This window comes from Dermacentor andersoni, chromosome 2, assembly GCF_023375885.2.
Source record: "Dermacentor andersoni chromosome 2, qqDerAnde1_hic_scaffold, whole genome shotgun sequence".
Taxonomy (NCBI): domain Eukaryota; kingdom Metazoa; phylum Arthropoda; class Arachnida; order Ixodida; family Ixodidae; genus Dermacentor; species Dermacentor andersoni.
The window spans coordinates 211,869,700-211,895,928 of NC_092815.1; the positions used below are offsets into that span (position 1 = coordinate 211,869,700).

Here is a 26,229-nt window from a genome sequence, read left to right on the forward strand (position 1 = left end):
TTGTAATTCATGACTGTAAGGATTTTGCAGACTTGTAATTTGCGAGACCGCGGCTGCTCGACTTACCGAGCAAGCCATTATGTTAGAGCATAGCTCTTAGGAGCGCGTTCCTGCGTCGGCGTCTGCGTCGGCGCCCCTCGTAACCGAGCGAACGAGCACAGCGAAGGATGAAAGAGCGAACGCGGAGGAGGAGGGCATGGCAAAAGCGAGAGAAAAAATTACCGACGATTACGTTACTTCCTAATGCGAAATTTGAGCGCAGCAAATAAGCTGTTTCACCTTTTCGATAGATTGAGGCAAAGAAATCGAGCAACACATGTATGCGCTATCACAGAATTTTTTTTTATTTTTCACACGTATTCCTTTAACAAAGACTCCACTAACAGTTCTTGACAGTCATGAAGGAAGCTTTGTGGTCGGAGAAATAGACTGATATATGTTCGACTTGGTACACCAATGCTTGATTCTCAAAGACGAGATCTATACAAGTGCCTCGCGAGGTTGTCACAGCCGTGGGACGCGTTACGAGCGAGAGGAACGGGATGTTCTCCCGCATAAGTGTTAGGAAATTGCTGTTTGTCTTTATGTCAACATTAAAGTCCCCCACTACTAACATCGGTATGGATCGATGGACGGTTAATGCGAGTTGCAGGAAGTGCACGACGTCTTTCGTGAGTGCGGTAGGGGCGAAGTAGGCAGCTACTACCAGCAAGATAATTTCGCAGTGGCGAACGGCAGCGGCAATTTCGGCTCGGGCGGTGCACATATACAGATCCGCCGCCACCGATCTGGCTCTCTGATTGCCACCGCACAGGGCGAACGGCAGCGGCAATTTCGGCTCGGGCGGTGCACATATACACATCCGCCGCCACCGATCTGGCTCTCTGATTGCCACCGCACAGGGGTTGCATTGGAGGAGGAGCGAAGAAAGGAATTAAGTTCGAGCCGGCGCTTTGACAACCGGAGACTCGCAGGAAGAGGGGGGAGGGGGGCGGCGTGTACACCCAGCGGCAAACGATGGGGGCAGAAGCGCGCGCAGCAAGCGGACAACACGATAAAGGGAGGAGGGAAGAGATAGCAGCGACTGACTGATGCCGCTGACGCCGATAGTGAGTCAACCCCAGCTGCGCAGTTGGTTTCAGGGACAACGCCGCCGATGCCGACACAAACAATATGATACCCTCGCTTCCGCAGCGCTAAGAACCAGGTCTAGCCGTGGGAAGGTGGGCACGTATTCGTCGACGTGCCGGGGCCTACGTGAAATAACCGGCGCGTCGGCAACTGAAGAGTACCCTATCCGCCACACAAGAACAGGGGGGGGGGGACCCTTTCCTCCTCTTTCTGCATGGCGGCGACGGTGTTCTATGCAGTCACGTTATCTCGACTCTCTAGCGGCGTCAGCGGCATCCAGCGGTATCAGTCGGTCGCTGCTAGCGCTGGGGGGATGAAAGGGGGGCGGAGCTGGTTACGAGGCCGACGACAACGCCGACGACGACGCGAAACCCAGGAACGGACGCCAAAGAGCTGCGCTCTAAAAAAGCACAATGCCGCACAAGACAGGCTCTGCGGCGACGATGGCTACGGGATGGCGCCAGAGTAGCAAGCGTCGTCTGCGCATGTACGACTGGGCGCACACCAAACGGTCCGGTCTACGCGCTAGCTGCAGGCATACGCGCCGATGATGCCCCAGAACTTTGTTTCCGTGAAGCTTCACTTACTGTGAGAACAATATACCTCAGGCCGCAGTCGGTGCATTTATACACGTAACGACGTTCTTCTCTGCTGGCCTCTTCGTCGGCGCGCTGTGGCTCGTCACATATCTCCGTAGTGCGCGGCCGCCCGAAACTTGTTCAATAAAGAAAGAGACTCCTATAAAGCCACGACCAGCATACACGTTTGTTCTCATAAACTGCAGATGGGCTTGCCATAGCTCGTGATGTGCATAAAGTGTGCTGACGGTCATCACATGTGCATTCTCGCACTGCAGGCAGGAATGCACATATTTATAGTCGGAAAAGCCGGCAGAAGTACCGGGGGACTGGCCTCGCAGTCTAACTTGCAGAGTTCATTAGGAACTTCTTTCAAGGCTAGAGCACAATACTCGGCCGAAATGACATGCAACGGTATCACGGTGGTGTACACCGCGATTGGATCCCTTGGTTGGATCCCTACGGTGTGCGCACGTCCGCGCAGCCCAGCGGGGTTAGCGCAGAAGGCGAGAAATCTGAACAAGAGAGGAGAACCTGCCACGACAAGATGGCGGAGGAGTAACGCCAACTTCCGGTGTCGCTGAGCTTCACAAAGAGTGACGTCAAGACCTATCCTAGTTTTTCCTTCCTCCATGGTAGGACGACACGGAGTAGGGAGGGAGGGCTCACCCGCGGAAGGGTGGGGGATCGGGAGGAGCGTTTGAAAAACAGAGCGCGTAGAGAAATGGCGCGGCCGCCCCGCCATGCTCGCTCGTTTTTCACTGCATGCTCGCCTTCTTCCCAGGGACGCCACTCGATCAGAGCGCTCGCCAAACGCGTGTCTACTCACATTTGAGTACGTGTATGGGCGCGGGCTCACAATGCCGCCGGAGCTCTTACGACGCACCTTCTTCACATACGCACTCTCGTATATTATGTGTCCCGCGTAACTTGCGCCAAAATTTTATGATACTCAAGTACCATGTAGCTAGACAGAAGCAAGAGAATATTCTTTTTTGTCGCCTGGAGCAAGTCAGACTCTTTTCTGTAAAAGAGTTTTTTTTTTGTATTTCGCGCAACTACGTAATTACCTATTATGAATTTAATCAAGTTCATAAATATTATATTCAAAGCAAAAGTGTCAATGAGAGAATTGTAGAACATTCGAAAAATTTATTATCCAACTTTTTGTTGCTGAATACGGGCTACATAAATTTGTTTCCGAACCTGAAAGAAAGCCCGCAGAGCACGAAAATGTGCCGTGTGAGTAGTCGCACGGTACTTTTCGCGGGCTTCCGCGGCCTTCTTAACAAGAGAGATGTCCATTTCAATAGCCATTTTCTTTCACTTTTCAGGTGTCATGAACGTTCAGACGATGCGGCCGTACGGGACCCTGCACTTAAGCTTCAACTGTACAATCATGCTCTGAAAATTCTCAGGTGGGCCTCCGTTAACGCTTTCTAAATTTATAAGGGCGGCAGATTGGGCTCATTGGTATTCTGTTATATAGGAAGGATGCCCAGTGAGAAGTAGTAACAACACAATGACATCAGGCTAGGACTAGTGCTAACACTTTTGAAGTAGTTGTTCCTGCACGCTTTTGAGGTAGTCATGTGATAAGTGGCATGATAGATATCTGCTGGCCGTTTCACTTATCATCTATTCTTAATAGCGTCAACACTGTCATGAGATAGCAGCTTAGCTTTAGTCTCTCAATATATAGGGAATGTATCTGTAACATGTACATATCATAGATCACCACTATGTGCTCTTTTTGTCTTCTTCCAGCTGTTTGGCAGTAGTTCAGACGTGCGCCTTCAATCGGACCAACTTCCATGTCTCCGTTTCTGCACACATGCTTCCTCACTCGGACTCACCGCTGACGGCGGGGTTCTTAGAGGTGGAGTTCCGAATCGCACAGATCTTCTGCGTCTCCGGCGTACGACTGGTTAGCTCAGACTGTCGCGCGACCGCCCCGGAAATGCGTTGGTTCCAGGTTCGCTTTCCCGGTCTAGGACATATTTTTCCTCACCTGCTGAGGAACCCGCATGGGGTTTCTTTGTAACTTCTTGCTATAATCTGGGTGGATGACAATTTACGTTTTCACGTACCATACATAGGTCAACTTAACACTGCAATTCACAGTGCGATGTACGGCACGAAATAATAATAATTTCGATGGGGGCTACATGCAATAACGCCCATGTGCTTAAATTTAGATGCACTTTAAAAAACCCAGATGGTCAAATTTAATCCGGAGTCTTCCAACACGGCGTTCCTCATCATCATATTGTGGTTTTGGTACGTAAAACCACACAATTTAACTAAAATAATTTATTTTATAGAATAATGGTAACCAGATGTAGATTCAGGATGCATTTTTGTCTGTAAGCTTTAATCGGATAAATTTGTGCCCATGTCACCAGGGCCACGTCCGGCACTTGCAACGGATTCTTTAGGAAGGGGTCAAGTTAGCCTTCTTGCAATACACATTTACGTAAAAAATGTTGCAGCTTACGAATTCTACAATGCTGATTCGCTGCAGGTTAGCGCACTGTTGTTTTTTGTTCATTCTTTCTCATCATGCAGTTAATGCACGAAAGCGAGAAATATGCACCAGCTGCCAAGTAACCACCATATTAACGATATACCGGCCGCCATATACTGCGCAATTGTTCATTACAGAAAAATCAGCATAGTACTTTTCTGAACATTCCCTTGTCAGGGTAATAAAATAAGAGCAGCAGACTTTAGCGATTCCTTCGGCTATGAACCATCATTACTCTGAACCATCGGCTCAGAATCAGCGTGAGGTATTTCGCGGCGACGAGAAAATGAGGCTGTGAATTTGCCATTCTCGCCGGAAGCCACGTGATAACCTGACACTGACTTAGATGACAACAAGAACAAGGGGCCGTTTGAAATAAAGATAAAAACCGTGTAATTTTCGGGGTATATAGATCTATATCCTCATAGATATTTTTATTTGTGTGTTTGTCTCTCTACGTTTTTTTTTTCGAAGTGTAATAATTATGCAATATTATCTTCGTTTAACTCCAGGTATGCCTCCTAGCAATTCTTTGCTGCAAGTTGAGATCGTTATGTTGGAGGGGCCTGAAGCTGAAATGGCCGCTGCTTTGTCAATTCTGGAACATCCACGAGGTAGGTAGAAACGAAAAATTGCCATTTCAAGCTTATTTAATTAAGCTGCGCTGGTCTGGTCTGGAGAAGAATAAACGGTTAGGACGAATTTGGTTGAGTTCGCAGACTGCTTTTTTGACAGCCGTAGTGAACTATGCATGCACTACCATGCTAGGATAAACTTATTATTCGAGAATTCCTGCCGTATTGCATTATGATGTTGATTTAGCGCCACTTGCAGAAAAATACTGATATGTACCCTATCAAAATACAGTAATTGCGCCACCAAAATTGGTTATTACATTCTGCTTTTCTGAACAAGGGATCGCGGGTTCGAATTACTGCCGCGGCAGTTGCCCTTATGTGCCAGCAGAATGCGAAAACGTTGTGCACCGAAGTTTATACAGGTCAACAAAGCTCAGTAGGTTTAAATTAACCAGAACAGCTCTATACCACGACCTCTATTATATCCAAACTGTGGCTTCCTCATTTTCAATCACGTCGTTTATTATTTTACCTTAAAAAGGTCGCAGTTAGAACGAAAGGCAAAATCGTTAAAGCGTAGGCAAGGTATTAGACAACTACACGAAGTTCGTAGGTTTACCGACTGTATGAATTGCAGTAAACATTCGATCACTAATCAAATCAAGCATGGTGCCACGCGCACACAGACAAGCATGAACGCGTATCGCTCTATTATCGTGATCCCTCCCTGTCACAATGCTGGTGCGAAGAAGAGCACTGGCAGCGGGGAGCGAACGTGACCTACCTGGGATAGCGCGACCTCGCAACACTAGGCGCTCATGAAGCCACCAGCCATCGCTGCTAGCCTTTGCGCCAGCCGCAGATTATCTCCGAAATACGGATCGCGGGCCGCGTATGCACTCAGCCTCGCGGACAACCGGGCAGCCACGGCCGGGCTAGAGGAAGCGATGCCAACCTACAAAATTGGGCGCGCTGGAAGCCGGTGCGCATCACGCCACCGTCTTTGTCGGCTTACCCTCTCACTTTCCCTCGCACCCAGAATATATGTACGGCGCGCGGGGCGCTACCTTATGGACATTAGGCTTTATACGGAACGTCGCGGCGACGGCAAAAATTCTCGTGGAGTGTCCATATAATTGCAGTCGCAAAGAAATTTCTAGCCCGCAAGAACCCTTCGTGCGAAAATGATGGAGTTGGGTAAGCTTTTGAATAAAAGAATGCCAGAGGCCTGTACGGCACACGCAGCACACTCATAGCGTAAGCTTGAGTAGCAGCTCCATAGGAGACCGTCGTAAACTGCTTGACGGCAACTGCAAGTACTGAGTATACGGAAAGCAATGTTTCAATTTGCACGCATTTATTGAAACACACTCCTCGTCACGTGAACGAATTGAACGCTCTGCCCCGCGTCGATGGTGAGCTGGGCTTGTGCTGCTCTCTGCACAGCAGTCTGCTGAGCCCAACGTCGCCTGGTTGCAGCCGCACGCGTAGTTCTACGATTCACTTCTTCAGCAGCGGTTCGTACCTTGCGAGGAGGCCCCGTAACGTGTACCGAAGAGTAAAAACAAATATTGAGGCTACGCGGTGCGCATGTCACATCCCCTGACACGTGGCACGACACCATGCAACTACTACATATCGCGACACCACATGAAACCCAACACAACTGCATACAAAGTTTGCACGTATTGACGCTGCGCAGCGCGCCTCTCACATTGCGTGACACGTGGCATATGATACGATGCAAATGCTACATGGCGTGCCACCTAGTACAATAATATGCACTTGTAATGCAAAATGTGCACGTATCGACGCTACGCGGCGCAAATGTCACATCGCGTGACTCCTTGCATGCTAGGACGCCTGTATAGGTCATGTTTCCGCAGCAGCTAGCAAGCGCTGGCGTGGCTCAGTGGTAGGGTAGCTGACTCCAGCGCAGAGAGCCCAGATTCGGTCCCGGCGGGAACTCGGTATTTTTATCTCGTTCCTGGCGATGGCTGCGACTGACGGCGGCGGTGTACAACATCGCCAACTGAAACGGCTGTGGATTGAGCCCATAACAGCTTACGCTGTAACAACTCCTGCTGTGCCGTTCGCAACCATAGAAATTAGGATGTCATACGTTATGTACACTGTATATTTTGCACTGAGACTTTATGCAGTGTTGGGAATTGTGCAAGGGGAAATACTGTTAACTTCGCTCAGAATAAAATTACTTTTTTTCGGTTATCTTCAGGGAATTGTATTTTCTGGAGAGCTTTCCTCGTTGTCTATTGCATGTAATGTGTCCAGTAAACATTTATATCGACTTCGCTTTCAGATATCCGTTGTTATGTGTGGTGTGTGCTACTGCATTTGCTACTTCATCCGGGCAAGCTATCGATGCTATCTTTCGTCTCACCTGCACGACGAAGAAGACTTGTCTGCGGTGGTTGAAAGACTCTCTGTGACGGACAGCGTGAGTTTTCAATTTGTTCGTAGTCGCCATGTTAGCCTTCTTGTTTGCCAAGAGATGTAGTGACGCTTTTACCGCTCTGTGTTTTCACGAGTTAGTGATGTTGCTCGGACAGAAACACTAACTGAAAGAATAACCTGGAGCAATGTTACTGTTTATTCCGTGAACTTGTTCCCAGATGCAGAACACCACACAGTGACGATTGCGGCGAGCACGGTGGGCTGTCGTCAATCCAAATCACACTGCTCGAATAAGCCTATAATCGTGCATTCCAAAGCAGTCGATGGTGCTCACGTCGGTTCCAAAATCTATCATTGCAGCGTTCGCCATGCTCAAGATATTAGATTGTGTACGATGGACCCATAATGCTATCGAAGCGGTCACAACATTGATAAATTTCCTGAGAGATGACGTAACAGTGATAGTTCGACTAATTCATATTCTACGGCATAGTGTACTTCTGGGAGGTGGGAGCTTTGTGAAACCACGATACGATTGTCTTTTTTCCCACCTTCTCAGCCATGTGACGTACAGCTTTTATCAAAAGTATATGGGCTAGTTCGCACTTTCACCATAGATTTGTCGTTCGGGTGTGCGTTGTGGTTCACGTGGCCTTCCGGACACTCCGTAGTCCAGGCCTCTGGTACAAAGATTCTGTTGATTCCTCAGGGCATTCGAACTTACGGCCTACTACAGGAACTCCTCTACATAGTCTGTAGTGAGCCTGACTGTCGGAGGCAACGTAGCCCGCATACTTTTGACAAAGAGTGTACATGTCCGAAACAAATAAAGACTAAGGACTCAAGCTAGTCATGAGCCAAATGTTAAGCAATGTACGTGTAGCAATGCTACGTTTTATAGAAGTGTCTAAGCGGCCTCTGCTGGTGGCTATCGGCCGATTCGAGCGCTCCGTGGCCTAAGAATGGCATCCTCGCGCAGTTGCAATGGAAAGGCGGTTGCACTGCTCGTCCGCAGCCTCTTGTGTGTGCTCCACACCTTCTTTGGTGTTTAACCTTGTTATATTAGGTATACATGTACCACAAACAGATTTCATCGAGTCAGATGTGGTGTGCACATGCTCGGAAATGGCCAGAGTATTTTATAGTAAGCGTGTGTCACTTGATGATGTAGTTGTTACAATACTTACTCTTTTGTTCATGCCTGTGCGAGCCAACAGCGTGCTCGAAATGCCATAATTCGAGCACGCGGCCTTCGCTTCATTCGGCCTTGCTTACAAGCTGTGGGAAATGGTAAAACTGACTCGAAGGGGACGTGCTGCCTCATACCTTCCTGAGCATAATATAACGTGGCATCGAATGTGCAAAAGCCCGGGGCGCTCTGATTATCGAGCTTTCTTTGCTGCTGGCCTGTCATTGTCGTCCAAGGGCTTCATTAGTATTACATCATTCTAGCTCTAATAGCAACTTAGTTTTCACGCGAGCTCGCAGGAAATGTTTTAGTACTGGCGTGGATAATGAGGAGGTGTTCTATATAGACGTAGGAGACCGTGCAAACTAAACTTGTTCGAGGCTAACGAAGTGTCTCTTGAGCTTGTGGTTTTTGTGGCACGCAACTTTCCCCAGGCTTGCCAAAGTCTACTTGGATGTTTACTGTTCTTGGCGATGCTCGGAATCTTCCGAGGTGTCTACGTAAGCAGGCATCCACACGGGTTTCCCATCCTGCTTCAGCTGAGGACGTGGCGAAAGCAGCTGGTATACCTTGTCGTAAGCACCCTTTGTCACATTGTGTTACTTACTTGCGCATTCTTCTTCTTTTTTTCTCACTGCGTACGCTTTTGTTCGATTCGACTGATGTTTCTTAACGTGTCGGGGTTCACACTCGACTCGTTCTTGAAGTATTCCCAGCGTAAGGACGCACCTCTTTGACTTGAAATATTGTTGTGTGATGCAACTTCGGGACGACGCCATGTAAAGGTCGTTTGCAATGTGGGAGAAAAATTTACTTGGAAAAAATGCAAGAGGCTGAAAAAAAAAGCATTAAAGTCACTTTCAACGGAAATCAAATTTTAATTTCCCACTTAGAGTATTTTTAGGGCTATTTGATTCCTGAACTAAAATTGGCTACCGCCGGAACTGCGAATTCTGTTGATTTTTTTTCCGTCGATGCAGCAGTCGTTTCTAAAGGAGGCATGCAGGTTTGTCGCACACGTCAGTGAAGCATAAAGTGAAGTTTAGTCACGAGAAGCTCAGGCAAGTGGGGAATGCGTTAAGGAGTCTTTGCATATATTTAAACCCGATTTGATGCGTCTGACCGTTGATGCACGAGCGATAGGAGCATATATATGTTGGTGTATGCTGCATGGAGCTACGCCAATCCAAGGCAATGGTAAGTGTGTGTCGCCTGCCCTGCTCAAAAGATGCCGATTTCTGTTCAGTGAAACGGTGGCGCTTTGTTTTATCGCGCACAATATTTCGTCGTACACATGCAGCCACCGTTCTGTTATAGTGACACCGCCAGCTACCTGTGTGTCCCTATAAGCGGTGCCTTCATTCTAGATATCTATAATAAACATCAAGAAGACCGCCGAGATAACGCTCGAGCCTTGTTGCCTCTGTTTGTCTGTCTGAACAACATTTATTCGGAGAAGTTTTGTACAGGGAGGGTGCGGGAGCTGTCCTTAACAAACACTAGGTGGGCTCCCCCTTACGGGAGCCCATTGGCGTCGGCCGCCGCCCAAGCCCGCTCGACCAAGGCCCGCTGGGCCGTCAGGTCAGAGCAGCCGAGCAGGGCTGCCTCCCAGTCCTCCCGGGAAGGATTGTGTAGGTGGGTTAGATTTGGGGTTTTTTGACATGCCCACACCACGTGGAAAATGTCTGAGGACTTTTCTCCACAGTGCGGGCACATCCCCGTGCAAGCGGGGTCGAAGTATTTTAAGGCTGCCGGGCACAGCAGAGTTTTGGTGTAAAGGCTAAGGAGAATGCGCTCCTCCGCCTTTGTGAGGCCCTTACAGGGCTTAGGATAGATGGCATGGCCACATTGGTAGAGCTGAACGATCTCTTGGAAAGTGTAGACGGGATTGGGTTCGGGTTCCGGGTCGGTGGGGGACGAGGGTGGTGCCCGGAAAGTGAGCGCGCGGGCGACGGCCTCGGCCGTCTCGTTTCGCTCGAGGCCCGTATGAGCCGGAGTCCAGATAATCGTGCGGTGCGAGGGGGCACCGACATAGTCGCTGTTTTGCAAAATTCTGTAGGCAAGGTACGGTATGTGCCCCTGCTCAGTATTGCGGCAGGGACCCCTCGAGTCGGTGATGATGACCCGCGAGTGCTGATCTGCGGCGGCTAGCGCGATGGCAACTACCTCCGTGTGTGTCATGGTGTGTGCCCGGAAAGTGAGTCCATTCACTGCAGTGTTTTGGTGGACGACTGCGGCCGTGTACCAACCCCCATGGTGCAGGCCGGAGGCGTCCACGTAGAAGACTCCGTGTTTGGGTCCGTAGTGTCGAGCCAAGGCTTGCGCCCTCGCGAGCCGTCTGCCACTATGGTCCTCTCGTATCATGTTGACCGGAAGAGGGCGCACGTGCAGGGCATACCTCCGCTGTGATGGGATATGTACGCGCTCTTCCGTATGTATTGAATGATGGATGTGTAGTCGGGCAAGGAAGCGGCGACCCGACGGCGTCTTAGAGATTCTCGTGTATTAGTTCATCAAGTGTGCCTCTCGCAGCTCCTTAAAGGTGTTCACCAGCCCCAGGCCCAGGAGGCGCGAGATGAGATAAAGCGTGGCCCAAGTCTAAAACACCGTTCACTTCCCGTGAAGAGGGCGACTGGGTTAGAAACGGCTACGCGCACGGCCTCAAGCGGGCAGACCTAGGCAGACCAGACGCCGCCATGTTGCACGATGACGTAATTGGCATTCTATATGTGCAATGGAAGTTTGTGGGAGGCCTCAACGAGCGGGACACAAAATAATGAGGAGTGACCGAAACGGCTCGCGAATACATTGAGGAGCCCGAAGCTTTGACAGTAAGCAGTCGCCAGATGCACTGTAATGTTAAACCCGCGATAAGCAAGAGGCATTTGGAGTATCGGTGACAAGAAGCGCCTCAACAAGAGTCGCTCAAATCGAGATAAGAAAGAGACGCTTAGAGTATTAGCGAAAAAAGAAAAAGCAGGGAGGAGATTAATAGGACCGGGTACGCTAAATATAGTTAACTGTACAAGGTATCAACAAAGGTTTTAAGGAAGAGAGATAAGATTAAGGAGATTGGCATATAAAACGGTAGAGTGAAAAGCATGTATAGATTGGCCCAATTAGCTCAAGCAGGCTAGGTGATTATTTGTCGCTGGCCCGTTTAGAAGTAGATGCCAATAAGATTAAGGAGATTGGCATATAAAACGGTAGAGTGAAAAGCATGTATAGATTGGCCCAATTAGCTCAAGCAGGCTAGGTGATTATTTGTCGCTGGCCCGTTTAGAAGTAGATGCCAATAAATCATTATCATCATCATCGTGGGCGCCTCCGTTCGTGAAGCGGCGGGAGTCTGCTACACGTTGGGTAACGCACGCTCTCTACGGGTTTACATAACCGCGATATAATGCTAATGCCTACTGAGTACCAAAATTCTACTGATTTAATACCAATTGGTAGCTGCATTCGAAGCTGCCATACATTTCTCACATTTGTTTCTCCTTAGCTCTGCTGGTTATTCTTGGTTGCGTCATCATCCTGGCTGCTACGACCACAGCAAGGACGTGAGCGGGGTCTGCTGCGCGGCAGCGTGGCCGCGTCGGGCCGTCTTCTGAGGATACCCACTGTCCTGCTAGCAGACGGCTGCGAGTTCGTTGGAAGCAGCCGCCTCGTCAGCTTGATCGGCATGCTCGCCGCCGTATTCGGTGGATTCCTGGTGTTCGCCTTGGTAAGCGTGTTCCTCCGTTTGCTTTTATTCCCCGCGTGAAGTGGATTCCGCCATCGTCGGGTCACAAGCGCCGCCCCCATCCCCACCTGTGAGGCCAGCGAATATTTTTCTCTTGGCATAATTGTGGGACGATCATTGAAAACCAGCGTTTACTATTGTCGTTTCAAGGAACCTCGACGTAATAAAATGGATTGCTTGGAGATCAGCTCCAATTATATTTTTGACCATGTAATCAAAAGTCTAGTTTCGGATAGTGTAGATATGAAGCAGCTTCCGTGCAAAATTTACATTTGGTAATGCGAGCGGGCGCTCTGTGAAAAGCTAGAAAAATGTGGACTTTTATGATACCAGAACTTAAACCATTACCGTTTGCCGAAAATGGCAAAACCCAGAAAGTTGGGAGCCAGCGTGTGCCTGCATACTCCGGCCCGGCCGCGAGATTAGCACACATGCACGTTTCTTTGATCTGCGTCACACCCGCTTACAGCAAGGTGCCTGTGTCGTCGGCTGAAGTGCTATTTAAAGGCTGTAAAAATAATTGGACGAGTTTCCTTCTTTGGCTTTGTCAAGGATACTTGGAATGTATATATCCTCTGATTGATAACAATTAACAAACCAAGTTAGCCAAAATGAAATTGTATTGAGTTGCCCCCTTAAGCAGATCCTTTTATGCCATTGAGCACTGCCTTATGATTTAGTGACGAATAATAGAGGCTTAAACAAGGGACGAGAAAGAAACGCGATGCCTGCAGAGTTAGGTAATTTAGCAATTCAGTTCTGCAGCAGTCTGCAAGGGGGGAAGCTTCATGAAAGGGAAACATTATTATCCACACGCCAGTATACATGAAGCTATGAAGTAAAATTATATGGTTAGACGTGCTAAATTTAAATTTGGTAATGCGAGCGAATATGCGAATATTTGTTCAACTGCGAAACCTACTTGTTCTTCCTACTTCTTGCTCCAAGAAGCCCGTAAGTTTCGCAGTTGAAAAAGTATTTGTTCACCCCCATGGGCTTCCGTGGTCGAGGGTTCAATTTCTGGAATAGGTAAAGTTTCTCTTCAAGTGTGAAGCTTTCTTTCTGAGAAGCCCGCACGGGTTCCTTTCGTAGCTTCGTCTTACTGTTGTGTAAATCTCAATTTTTTTTCCTTCCTTAGAATACAAAGCAATATCCTCTACTCCTCTTCATTTAGCAATGCCATTTTCAGATTATCCTCAATTTAACCAAATCTTTACGAATCGAACTGGTTATCCGTAGTATTTACAATCAGGATGTCGAACCGAAATCCGTAGTCGAACCGGAATTTTAGCCGGAACCGGGCCGGAACCCGAACCGGTATTCTTAGAGCGCGCCCGAGTCCGAACTGAAAAATAGAATGGTTACCGGTTCGGCACGAAACGGCTGAAGCAAATAGGGGGCCTAATAGATGAGTGATTCTTCAAAACATTTACTTCTCCAGTCGTCACACCCCATTAGCAGGTTGTTACGACTCACGAGTTGTGTTGTTTACAAGAAGGGGGATAGGTCTAAACAGGCTTGCATCTCTGAACTCGGTCATATGCCGGTTCTGTCCCACAGCCGAAACTTAGTTTCAGGAGCACCGCAGAATTGCCGCTTCTGTTGAAGCTCCCGATTCGGTCTGCTTATAAACGGCCGGCTTGCTACTGGTACTAGGTATACCTTAAAACGCTCACGCTAGGATACACGGTGTAAGGGTTGGAGTCGGGCTTGTAGGACGATCGGATGAACTTGGGGCGACAGGACTAGGCGAGTGGGATTTATTTACAGTATTTACATCTTAAACATGGGATACATTTACACAGTCTAGCGTGACTCCCAAATGGAGCCTGCAAGACGAAGCATACAGCAAACGAGCACACAGCTCACGAGTACGATCAAAGAGCACGACGACGAGCACACCTAGCAGCCGACAAACAGCCGTTTTTAAACACTTCGTGTTCCCTAGATCCCTAGGTGAGGCAAAACGTTCGACGGCATCGTAAACAAGCCGCCTCTCTGCGGGACGGTTTACACACACACGTACGCACGGTTTTCACTGCCGATTAGCAGCGTCAAACGTCAGCGCAGTCGACGTGCCGCTTGCCCATTATCTTGAGTCTTGAAAGGCGCGTTGGTTCCCCGAGCTGACCAGGCATCGTGGCCACCGGTTGTCCCTTGTCCGGCGCCTCTAAATTCCAGAGCTCGCACAGTGTTCTCCGCCGCTGTCCATTGTCTGGCGTCTTCAAAGGCCCGTGAAAAGGCACCGCAAGGCATCTCCTTCCAGGAAATCCCCCTGCTTCAGTCGAACCGTGAAAGCGTTGCCGATTTCACTGACAATAGTTGATCCGCCGATCGGGTTTACTCATATCGGCGCCGAGGGGTTGTTGGCGCGCCACCTCGGGGTCCCTACGAAACGAGTCACCGCGGCGGGTGTTGAAGGAAGCTCGCCACGCTCGCAGCTGCAGCTGGCTGCGAAAACTTGCATGTTGCCACCTAGGTAGGCCATTCCTAACAACGGAGAACAAAAATAACTATGTTCTCCAATTTTTAATTATGGCGTTTAAGGTGCCAAAACCACTTTCTGATTATGAGGCACGCCGTAGTGGAGGACTCCGGAAATTTCGACCACCTGGGGATCTTTAACGTGCACCTAAATCTAAGTACACGTGTGTTTTCGCATTTCGCCCCCATCGAAATGCGGCCGCCGTGGCCGGGATTCGATCCCGCGACCTCGTGCTCAGCAGCCCAATATCATAGCCACTGAGCAACCACGGCGGGTACGATGTTCTCCAGAAGGGGAAAAAAAAAGAAAAAAGAAAGAGGAAAACAAACAGTTCATTTTGCAACAGCAACACTGCGGTGACTAATATGAATGTTGTGATAATATGGTAATATGAATCTCAGCGCCCAGCAACAACGGCGCTTACGTCACGGGAAATGTGTTTTAAGGCGAAAGCCTTTCTAGGCTCATAGTGAAGCTTGTATGAGCAGACCTGACCGCCGGAGTATCCGCCGAAGCGTCGTCACGCCATGTGAAGACAGATTAAGGACAGATTAAAAAATGAAAAGTGATTGATAGTGACAGTTAGTGAATGATAACGTTATAATAGAGATTGGTAGAGGATGGGGGCAAAATGCGAAAACACCCGTGTGCTTAGATTTAGGTGCACGTTAAACAAACTGAAGTGGTCGAAATTTCTGGAGTCCTCCACTACGACGTGCCTCATGATCAGGAAGTGGTTTTGGCACGTAAAAACCCATAATTTAATTGCTTTTTATGTCTAACGACGGCTTGCAATGACCACAATTGATTAGAAATGCCTAGAAATGTCTAGTAAAGAGTAGTAATGACTACTAATGACTTGTAATGACTACTAATGATTATGATATGACCAACATGTCTTACGACGGCTTGTAAGGACCACAATTGATTACAAATGACTAAAAATGCTTAGTAGTGAGCAGTAATGACTAAAGGAAAGGAGAGCAAGAGGCAAAAAGAAAGAGGTGAATGATAAGAGGAGGAAGAGTATGCTTTCGCCGTTCACCTCTTAAGAGAGATCTTAAGAGACCCCGTAATTTGTTTTTGTTGCGTGCCCACGGTTCAACGTACGTTCGGCGCCTCCGAGCAGATTAAAGCGCTTTTCGATTTTTCCAGTCTTTCCCGGGGCGCAATGTGCATGATTTGTACTTTTTTGGTTCGCGCAAGACTGCACCCCGTGCAGCTGCCTAAGAAAGAATTGTCGTGATATTTTGCACAAACTGTCCTTTTTCATCGTATAGAAAGATCAATGTCCTCACCTGCTATTATGTAAAAAAGAAAAAGCAGAACACTGAGCGACATGTCAATTGCTAGTTTCTTTCTTTGCTACAGGCTGGAAGTTTAGCGTTTTAATTTATGTAGTACAATGTGAATGTGCGCTCTCTCCGACAAAGACGTACCAAAAAGTCTATAAAGAAACAAAAAGAAAGAATCCAGCAGGAAACTGCGCGGCCGTTGTTCGCGTTGTCGGTACCTCAATGCCTGGATCTGTGCTGTATCGTCAAGGTTATAGTTTCATTCGAGTGCTTATTTATTGATTCATCTATTCATATACCCTAAAGGCCTATTTGGGCATCACATAGAAGGGGGGGGGGGAGCCAGTCACAATAACAAATGTACAAAGAACATTGGTAAGATATAGTGATATAATTATATACAGAAAAAAAAAACATAAGTAAGTAAGCGCTGAACACAGAAATAACGACAAATTGAGGAAAATCTTCAACTCGATAACAAAAAGATCATGATTTATGAGAGATACAATCTCCCTCGGTAGTTCAATTCAATTATATTGCCAAAAGTAGTGGTGTACGACTATACAGATTAGTGCGTGCAGAAAAGGGTCGCAACTGAAATGGGTGATCAAAACGCTGAAGAGTACTATGAGCTGCATTGATGTGAGATTCGCGGAACAAGGATTCATTGTAATAAAGCGCGTGAAAAATGTGATAACAATGCTATTATCCGGCGGTTTTGAAGAGAGGGCAATGAAAGTGATTCCTCGATATATACGACACTGTAGTTGCAAGGGTATTTCTTTCTGATAAATCTTGCTGCTTTATGCTGTATTGCTTCGAGTTGATCGATCAGATACGTTTTATGCGGATTCAAAATTAATAGATGCGCATTCTACCTTTGAACGAAAGCGTAGTGTACGCTAATAGTTTAGTAGCAGAGTTCGCCAAGTATAAGTTACGTTTAATGAGGCGAATGAGTTTTAGATGCCTTGCTCGTTATGATATTAATGTGGTGGTTCCCAGGCAAGTCAGAGGATAAGTGAACTCCGAGATATCTAAATGTGGGCACTTCTTCAGCAGGGATTCGCTGAATTGTGTAGTAGTTCAGTTCTGGGTTATGTGCTGTCGTGAACGTCATGGCCTTAATTTTAGAAATGTTAATTTCCATTTGCCACTGGTGACATCGAAATGCGAGTTTATCGAGGTCTAAATGTAATGAGTTCTTGTATTCGGTGATAATAATTATTCATCTGTAGAGATTAGAGTCGTGAATAATCTGATAGTAGAAGACAAAGTGTTTCCTAGCTATGTCGTTAATGTAGATCAGAAACAGGATTGGACCCAGGACCGAGCCCTGAGGTACGCCGGATTTACATGCGAAAGTGAAGATGAGTGCCCGTTCACATAGACTGATTGGTTTCGGGTAGTTAGAAATTAGCTGTCCATTTTATAATCCTACTGTTGATGTTAAGATTTGTAAGTTTCATGATTAGGCGGATGTGCAGAACCTTGTCAAATGCTTTTGCAATATCGATGAATGCAGCACCTATTTTTAATGCACCATGAACGGCTTCGTGGAGATCAGTCACCAATTCGAACAGTTGAGTTTCACAGGAACGAGCACGAAGGAAATCATGCTGATTGCTAAAGAAGAAATCGTGTTCTGTTAGAAATCTCATGATGGTGGATGGTATTGTGTGCTCTAATAATTTAAAACATATGCTTGTTAGTGAAATGGGCCTGTAGTTTGAGACTAAGCAGCGATGACCAGATCTAAATATGCGAATCACGCGCGCAGTCTTCCAGGCGTCAGGCACGCATCCTGTATCAGCTGAATGTTGGAAAATAGCAGTGACAACAACAGTTCTTCGAGTCTACGTTAAAAAAGACTGATGCGATTGGAGAACCCTATGAATGCTTATGGTTCAGAAGGACCGCTGTTGCGTTGGCGATCGAGTTCCTGAGCTAGCACACGGAGGAGGTTGCTTATGCACAATAGTTACCAGCCATCGGGTAAGCAGGTCTCGTCTTCGGCAGTCTATGAATTCGCAGTCTCGATTTAGAAAAATCAATTTGTTATTTGACCCATCTCAACATGTTCGCATTCCTTCAAATCGATGCGTGGCGCTCTATAGTATTGCCTGTGGAGTTCTCAACGAGCACTACTCTTTACTAAATTCATCTGGCACATGCCTTTCCTCTTTTTCATTACCGCTGCTGTCACCGTGCACCAGATGTGATAGTATTTTATCACATCTTGTGTATCACATGAGGTGCGTAGCGTGTAGCCTTCATATGACAAGAAATGTTTACGGCCCTGAACCGGTTCGCGAACCCTTATAAGATTTTATTTCTCCGAACCGGAACTGAAACCAGAACGAAATCGGAGCGCGTTGAACCCGAACCCAAACCGCACCGGTATTTTCTTTTTCTGTTCGACACCTTGTTTGCAATAGCGGCCCAGTAGGAAGTAGACGTACATGTTACCCCTCATAACGCAAGATTCCTAAGAATAACGAATAAAAATTTCTTAAAAAGCTTATTTTACAACCATTGCGGCTCTTCCTTATATGATAAATTATGAGGCACTTATATTTCAAAGTGTCCCTCACCAGGCCACATAGCAAATTTTGGTTATAGGTTGGAAGTCATTATATCCGCTCTAAGTAGTGTTCTACCGCAAGAATTTTTGAAATTAGTTGGTTAATAGCAGAGATATAACTACTTGATGTGCCGTAAACCCATGATTTCAAGAGCCGAGCGTCAGCGCCAACACAGACGCGCTCTCCACTTGCACCGTCTATCGTCTGCAAGCGTTCCTCCTTCCCTGCGTTCTCCCATACCGGAGCCGGAGAATTGCGTCACGAATGCGTCACTGGCCCCGCCTTCTTTTCTCTCTCTCTCTTGCGTTCTGGTCAAGCGGCACACTTCCGGTGGCGGTCTCGCGGGCGAGCTGTTTGTTGCGTTTGTCTCGTTTTGTGCCGCGGACGATTTTGCGCGCTCAGCGCGAGAACACCCGATTAGTGGTATAAGTCAGTGCCACAATTACGAGCACTGAGGCAGGCGCGAGAGGATGAAGGAGCGTGATCGCGGCACTGGAGCGGGGTAGAAAATGACATAGTTTCGTTCTCTGTGCGCCCGACTGTAGGACGTCGGAACAAGCAGATGAAACGGTAGTACATATCTCACTTGCTACGGTGCGAAGCAAAACAAAAACATGCAGACGTTCGGTTCGTATGTGTTATTTCTCTAAACTTTAACTCATCTATTGAAGCAACAGATTAAACAAATAACTGGTGTTGCATTGAATAATTCTCGAAGTCACGTGTCACCGTGACTGACGTCACATCACTACCCTGTACGTAGCCGCACTTGAGCGATTGACGTCGACTTTCCGGCTGGGAGCGCGGCGTCCGCGTGGAGAAATGCAGATGACGTTTGGTTTAAAATCTAAGCATTTTCCTCAGCGCGTAGGGATGTAATACTTAGCAGACGCGATCGTTAGCGTGCATTGTATGCGCTGCACTCATCAGCTCAACATGGCCAGACCTGAGGAAGCTCTAACTCGGCAGCTTTCATCTAAATACATGGGAACAGAGAAATAGTCTTTTTCAGCAACCTATGCACTGATTTTGATGAAGTTTGTTGTATTAAAAAGGAGATTGAGGAACGTAGCAATAGCAAGAAGTGGAGTTTCAACTTATGCCAGAAATATTTTTCAAAAATATGTTTTGAAAACTGCAAGGTTTCAAAAACTGCAGTATTAGCTTTACAACTTTGTAACACAGAAATAAAAAACGATATCAGCTTTGCAAACTGCACCTGATAAGACATTTAAAGAATAGTCTGGATCACTGGCCGGGTTACCTTGTCGCTGCCCGCGCTGCACTGGTGTGCCCTGTTCCGAACTGCAAAGGCGCTCATTGTGAACAGACGTCGAGAACTGTGCGACAACGGTGACAATCGAACCAGCCGAGCAGTTTTTTTTTTTTTTTGGCGATCGCACCGTAATGTAATGGCGCTGATGCTTCAATGGTAGCTTAGCAAGCGAAAATGTTAGCGTTCGTACGTCCGATTCGCAAACGCTAACGTCGTCTCATCGAAGTGTTTGTGTGAGTTCTCGCCCTTTTGTGCGCTCGTTTGCTCAAACGTTGAGAAACCTGCGTGAAGAGCCTGTCTCCGGATCAAACCGAGGTCGTACGTGTGTTTTACACACAGGTAACTGTTGTGGTCTGTTCACATTCTCAGCTCACCAAGCTGAGAGGGAGCACGTGTGAAGGCGAGACACCAGAGTAGCAAAAAGCCATACTCCGCTAAGGTATGCAGCATGAAGCCACATAAGTTACGGGCCGCGAAGAGGCAGCAACGTGCAAGCAGCGACCATTCACATTTTGGCATTTGCTGCACAAATGAATTCAGTCGACAGGATCATCGGCAACAACTTTGACCACGTCTGCGGAAGGCATAGCTTGGCCCTCACATTCTCTAGAGGCGTCCTTGAAAGGTCCTTCAGGCAGGCTTTCTCTTTATTTTCGTCGCGTTTCTGGCACTGTCACTTAAGGTAGAACTTCACCAACGTGCCAACAAGTGTACGCGTTTCTGTTGCAAACGTCGCGCAGACGTCCAATCTGATCTTTACCAGGTGGCGCGCCTCTTCACGCTACAAAGGCTGCGTCGTGACCAGACCTGTCCAGTGTTGCCGTTCCGTGAATTCCTGAGCTACCTTTGGTTGAAAACTCGCATTCTGCGAGGCCAGGCCGCCTGCAGAAGTGCCTCCGCCGGCAACCCCGATTTGAGTCCGCCAGACACGGTGAGCAGTCTCTTTCTGCAGGGCAGCCTAGACCGACTCATCACGTTGCTTCGTTCGCAGCTCAAACTACTGCTGGAGCTGGAGCGAGTGGCCTCGGAGATGGCGGAAAGAGCGGACCGCCTGTTTGCCGTGCCAAACGAAGAAAAGGTTGAACGCTGGAAGTCCCTGCACCTGAAAACAACGCGTGCCCCTCCCAACACCGTTAGCGTGAGTAGGCAGCGACCTTGCATTATTTGGTCGACTCGACTTTACATGGTAGACATGCGAAACTGTACCAGAAAGCTCGTGGCAAAATTATTTTCGCGTGTTGGATCTCATATAAAACAACCACAGAGACACTGTGCCCTATTCTTTATTAACGGTTCCTTTTGAATTCTCTTTTTTTACCTTTAGGATGAGAGCCAATATTCACAAAAGTTCTTGTTCCGTATTACGAGAAAGCCCTTACGATAGTATTGCACGCAAGAGCAGATGCTAGCCACTTGTAATGTTGCGCGGCGCCTTTGGATTGAGAAGGCGACTGGCAAATGGCAATCAGCACTTACGAACGAAAAGCTTCGTTAATTTGGCCCCTCTTTCGTAAGCACCGTATGCGAGTGCTTAACGACGTGACGATCGTCTAGGTGTTACGCCAGTTCTTTAGGCGTGATATAGCATTATTGGTGGGCGCCCAGCTGCAGTCTATGATGAAATGCTCTTATTAAAGGTAAGTTTTTTTTTTCATTACGGGCTCCCTGTAAGACTCCCATTGTAAGAAGTTTCATTGGAATCCGTGGATGTAACACATAACGTACAGCACTTAATCTGTAATACAGAACTGGTCTATTTACCCGAGCGAGTCGGTGGTGTTCATAATTTGATCAAATAAACCTTGAGAGACCTGTGCCCATTTTTCTCATAGGCTCATTTTTCTCATTTTGATCATAAGGTAGTCTACAGCGAACTACGTATGGTAGTTACGAACAAGAAGCTTCGTGAATTCAGCCTACATTGTTGAAAGGCGCGAGCACGGTCAACTGGAGCAGTTGGTCGGAGCCCTGTCGCTCATGTAAACTTTCTGCGTATAATTATGTGCCCTGGAGAGAGCGTAGAGCCTGTATTTGACAACTGCCTTTCGTTTTACGAGAAATTACCTTTGAAATCTTGCCGTGGTTTCGCTCCTGTATGGTAATGTTGCAACATTTCTTTAGTACCAATACCTTCACGAGGGCGTCTGTAAACATGTCAGGCACAATTGAAACATCTGTTGTACGAGTTGCATCGCTACATGGCTGCGCCTGACAAACCGAGTACCGCATTCGCTTCTAATCGCATGTTTCTGTTGATCGATCCAGTGACGGCGCGTTTCTGGATAGTGTACTTAATATACCTTCATATTGGCGTTGCGAAAGTGCTTCATGGATGAACCTGTGCTGAAGTGCTTGCAATCGATACATCGAGCTTAGTCGATGCGTTGCATGTCAAAGCTGATCTCATTATTTCGTTTGTTTTTTTCTCTATTTTCTGTTCAGAGCAAGAAAAGCGACTGAAGATCCTCCAACTTCGCCTCTGCTACTGCTCCGGTGTACACTTCTATTTTACGGAAAGTAGTTTTTAAAAGAGTGATATCTCACTGTCATCGGTTTAAACAAAGAGAAAGAAACAGCACGGTGAAACCATAGAGCTTGTCAAGTCCCAAGAACTATGGCCGGAAAAATTACACTGTGTGTTAACTTTTAACATTATACAAACGAATGACGCAAGATAATTTGTATAGCCATGGAGCCCTCAGTACTGTGCAAGACTGCACAGGATACATAAGCAGATTGAGGAGTATTTTACTTTCTTTCTTTTAAGTGTGAAGCTATAGAGCACTTTATATGCCAATTATTTTTTCTGCGCTTGTGCAACAGTTTAGCGAATGCATCTTGGTTTTCCAGGATCCAGCACTTTACTTTCCGGCGTCATCCGTTCTTTCACAAGTGCCACGTGCAGATCGCGCAAGTTTTTTTTCTTTATTCACATCGTTAGCTGACAAATGAGTGCTCATGTACAATTTTTAAAGTAATAAACACATGATTCATGATGCACGAGTCACGTTTTTCTTCACCACGCATCGGCAATGATCAAGGAGGAGGCACGGTTTACAGAGTGAGTCAGCTCTCTATTAGGCGTAGCACGCCTGGCACCAACTTGACGGCCCGTTTTTTCTTAAGGAATCTGCTGAGGCTACTGGTACGGAGCATTTTGATGAATGATTAGATGTAGTGTGCCTCTTGTGTTAATGTTCGTCTGGCATATAATAGGAAACATTTTAAAAATTTATGCAGAAACTCCTCTGGGAGTTGCCTAAGTATGCGTAAGCATTGTACTACTTGCTCGTCTCTACGAAGCCCGGTGTCATTATCAACGTTACGAAACTTGATGAGAACAGGATAAACCCTTAACGGTAGTTATAAACCTTATCCTACTAGTTCCAACGCTTGTCAAGCCTTATCGGAGTCTTATCAGCCCTTAACAGTCGATATCAACCTTATTACAGTCTATCCGATCCTTATCAACCCTTATCTGTCCTGATCAACCTTATGGAACATTACTGACTCTTATCAGTCCTTATCAACCTTTATCGGACCATTATCAACCCTTATCGGTGCTTATTAATCTTGTTAGAATTGCTCCGACCAAAAATTGCCTCAGGTTTAACTCTTGTACACCTAGTTATCACGAGCGAAAGGTCTGTTTGGCTTGATTTTGCAAAGACTATGCACACAGTGTTTGATTAAAGTTAGGCCGCAGTCTTTCACACAAGTTACGCTACCGAACGGATTGTCCGTGAAGTCACAGTGAAACCTGGCCGTCGCAGACGAGTGTGCCGCCAGCCGAAGGGTTTGGTTCACCAAACGTGCGCTCTGGGGGCCGTTGCTTGTATCCACGGCTTCGTCTCCTTCCGCTTGTTGTTCGTGTTGCTGAATGACGGCGCAGTAGCTTCGATCTTGGTACGCTTCCGTGCATGGTAAGCTTCTCCATAACGTGCTAATGTGGCCTCCCTTTCCTCCGGTGTTTCAGGAAGCAACTTTGCCTTTGTTTGAGATATCGCAGTTATGGCTACTGAATGATTGGATTCAGTCTGCCGCTTGCGCTGAAGCGCACGCACACACGGCCCATCCGGCGCGCCATTCATGGCGACATTGAGCGAGTAAGCGCCGACGGAGGCAACCGCTGGTCACACGAACCACACTTGAGCTCCGGCGGCTCAAGGTCATTGCGATAAATGACCTTGCAAGACATGGCCTAGTTGAGCTTTCCCTCTAATATAAGCCCTCATCACTGTTCACCACATTATCTGTACGCGTCAAATCACTATCAACCGCGATGACAACCATATAACCCCTCATCACTCATTATCGTCCTTATGAACGCATTAACTGGTTATCTCTGTGCGTCGTGCGACGTGAAGTGCATGGGCCCTCAGAGATCGGTTGCATTTCCAACGGTGAAGGAACGCCCCAAGGGAACGTGCATCTTGTAACCATCGAAACGTGTCGGGATGTGGCATGTTTGGCATTAAATTTTCGCAAAGTCGGAACCTCCATATTGTCTACGATGCTCCAAGTCGGCTCTACATGTGGTCCTAGAGATTACATTTATTGAACCATCACCAAAACCTTCAACAAACCCTTCGCAGAAACTGTTCGCCTTTGACATTTGTTTTGTACCGCCGGTAAAACACGTTCATGTCATTCGGATATATTCACCTTTGCAAGCCTGGGTGTTTAGCCCAGAACGCCTCACCGCGTTTGCTGTGCGAATGGATCATGTCTTGCTTCGACGAATGTGTCCGGCGGCCGCGTCTGGCCCCGTTCTCAAGGGTTGCAGCCCACTTGCACGCTACAAGTTTCAACGGATTAGCGTTAAGGTCCCCGTGTCGCAGAAAATCCGATCCGTTTCAAATGCCCAACAAAGGTACGCCTCAAGGTGCGATCATCTCTCCTCTACTTTTTAACATCGCCATGTGTAGACTTGCGCGTACCCTAGACGGTGTCCCGCTACTGGGTTATACTATTTACGCGGACGACATCACCCTTTGGGCCACGCGTGGGTCCCTAGCAGAGAAGGAGCAGACCCTCCAAGAGGCGGCCACTGCAGTTGAAAACTTTGCCAGGGCCAGCGGTCTCAGCTGTGCTCCCGAAAAATCGGAGATAATACGCATCCACGGGAAACGATATAAAAGTAATGGGGACATAGAAATATCAATCGAAAATCAACAAATCAAAGAGGTCACTGTTGCTCGGATCTTGGGATTCTGGGTTCAGAGCAACGGGAGGGCCAGCCGCACCATAAATTTACTAAAGTCGGCAACTAAACAAGTGGCAAGGATGATTCAAAGAATCAGCTCCCACAACCAAGGTATGAAGGAAAGCGACACTGTCCGTTTAGTACAGGCGCTCGTTATCAGCCAACTAAAATACAGCCTCCCTTTTCACACACTCAACAAGAGTGAGGAGGAGCTGGTTGACACTATTATCAGAGGCGCCTACAAGGTGGCCTTGCGCTTACCGGTAGGCACCCCGACAGACAAGCTCCTTGGCCTTGGTGTATACAACACATACGCCGAGCTCAAGGCGGCGACTTTAATTTCACAAAGAAACCGACTTAGCAAGACGAAATCGGGCAGAGAGATCCTAGTAAGGGCGGGTATTCCACCACACCCCCAAAACTTGGACGAGGTACTGGTGGATATTCCTGGTCCCGTTCGAAGCAAGATCTCAGTCGCTCCTGTCCCGAGAAATATGCACAAAGACAGAAACAAAAAGCGAAGAGAAGAGAGGGTGAAATGGCTAGGCAAACTAGTCAGAAATAATGAGAATACCGTTTATGTTGACGCCTCTCAGTACAACTGGAAGCGTGCGATAGTCACTGTCATAGGCAGCGACAGGACTAGTCTAATCTCAAGCGCCTCCCTGGTCACGTCATCTATTTCCAAGCCAGAATGCTTCGCCATCGCCTTGGCAATCAAAGACCGGGAACGGACGGGGCCGTCGTACATCACCATTATCTCAGACTCACAGGAGGCGTGCCGCTTCTTTATGAACGGCCGTCTCCCTTTCAAGGTAAGCCACCTCCTGGGAAAGGAACTCAACAATACATACAGACTGGTCTGGTGTCTGGGACACGCAGGTCTGGAGGGGAATGAGAGGGCTGACGCTCTAGCTCGAGAGCTCACGAACAGAGCGGAGCAACCATCGCCCTCCCGTTCACAACCCGCCACTTCACAGGAGAGCCGTCGCGAGGAGGAGGATAACGATCTGACACGTATGGCATCACGCGATATTCTTGCCCACCAACGCGGCATGCGGCAAAGATACGGCGCCCCCCACACATCTTTGCAAGGGGAAGACGCAATAGATCTCCGCAGGATTCAAACGGGGGTCTACCCAAATTTATTAAGATTGAGCAAAATTTTCCCAACAATGTACGGGCGTGCCTGTCCGTGGTGTAGCGACTCACCACCGTCTTT

At 47.6% G+C, this 26,229-nt stretch overlaps 1 protein-coding gene across 1 annotated transcript in view; it reads left to right on the forward strand.

Annotated features, from left to right (window-relative positions):
• Positions 1-22,797, forward strand: part of LOC126540110 (uncharacterized) — a 613,572-nt gene extending 590,775 nt beyond the window's left edge. Inside the window, exons 43-51 of the mRNA XM_050186902.3 lie at positions 3,044-3,127; positions 3,477-3,588; positions 4,749-4,850; positions 7,135-7,272; positions 8,853-8,993; positions 11,921-12,142; positions 20,565-20,732; positions 20,793-20,939; positions 22,244-22,797. Coding sequence (XP_050042859.2) covers positions 3,044-3,127; positions 3,477-3,588; positions 4,749-4,850; positions 7,135-7,272; positions 8,853-8,993; positions 11,921-12,142; positions 20,565-20,732; positions 20,793-20,939; positions 22,244-22,261 — 1,132 coding nt within the window. The 3' untranslated portion in view covers positions 22,262-22,797. The remainder of the gene's footprint in view (positions 1-3,043; positions 3,128-3,476; positions 3,589-4,748; positions 4,851-7,134; positions 7,273-8,852; positions 8,994-11,920; positions 12,143-20,564; positions 20,733-20,792; positions 20,940-22,243) is intronic.
• The last annotated feature ends 3,432 nt before the right edge of the window (positions 22,798-26,229 follow it).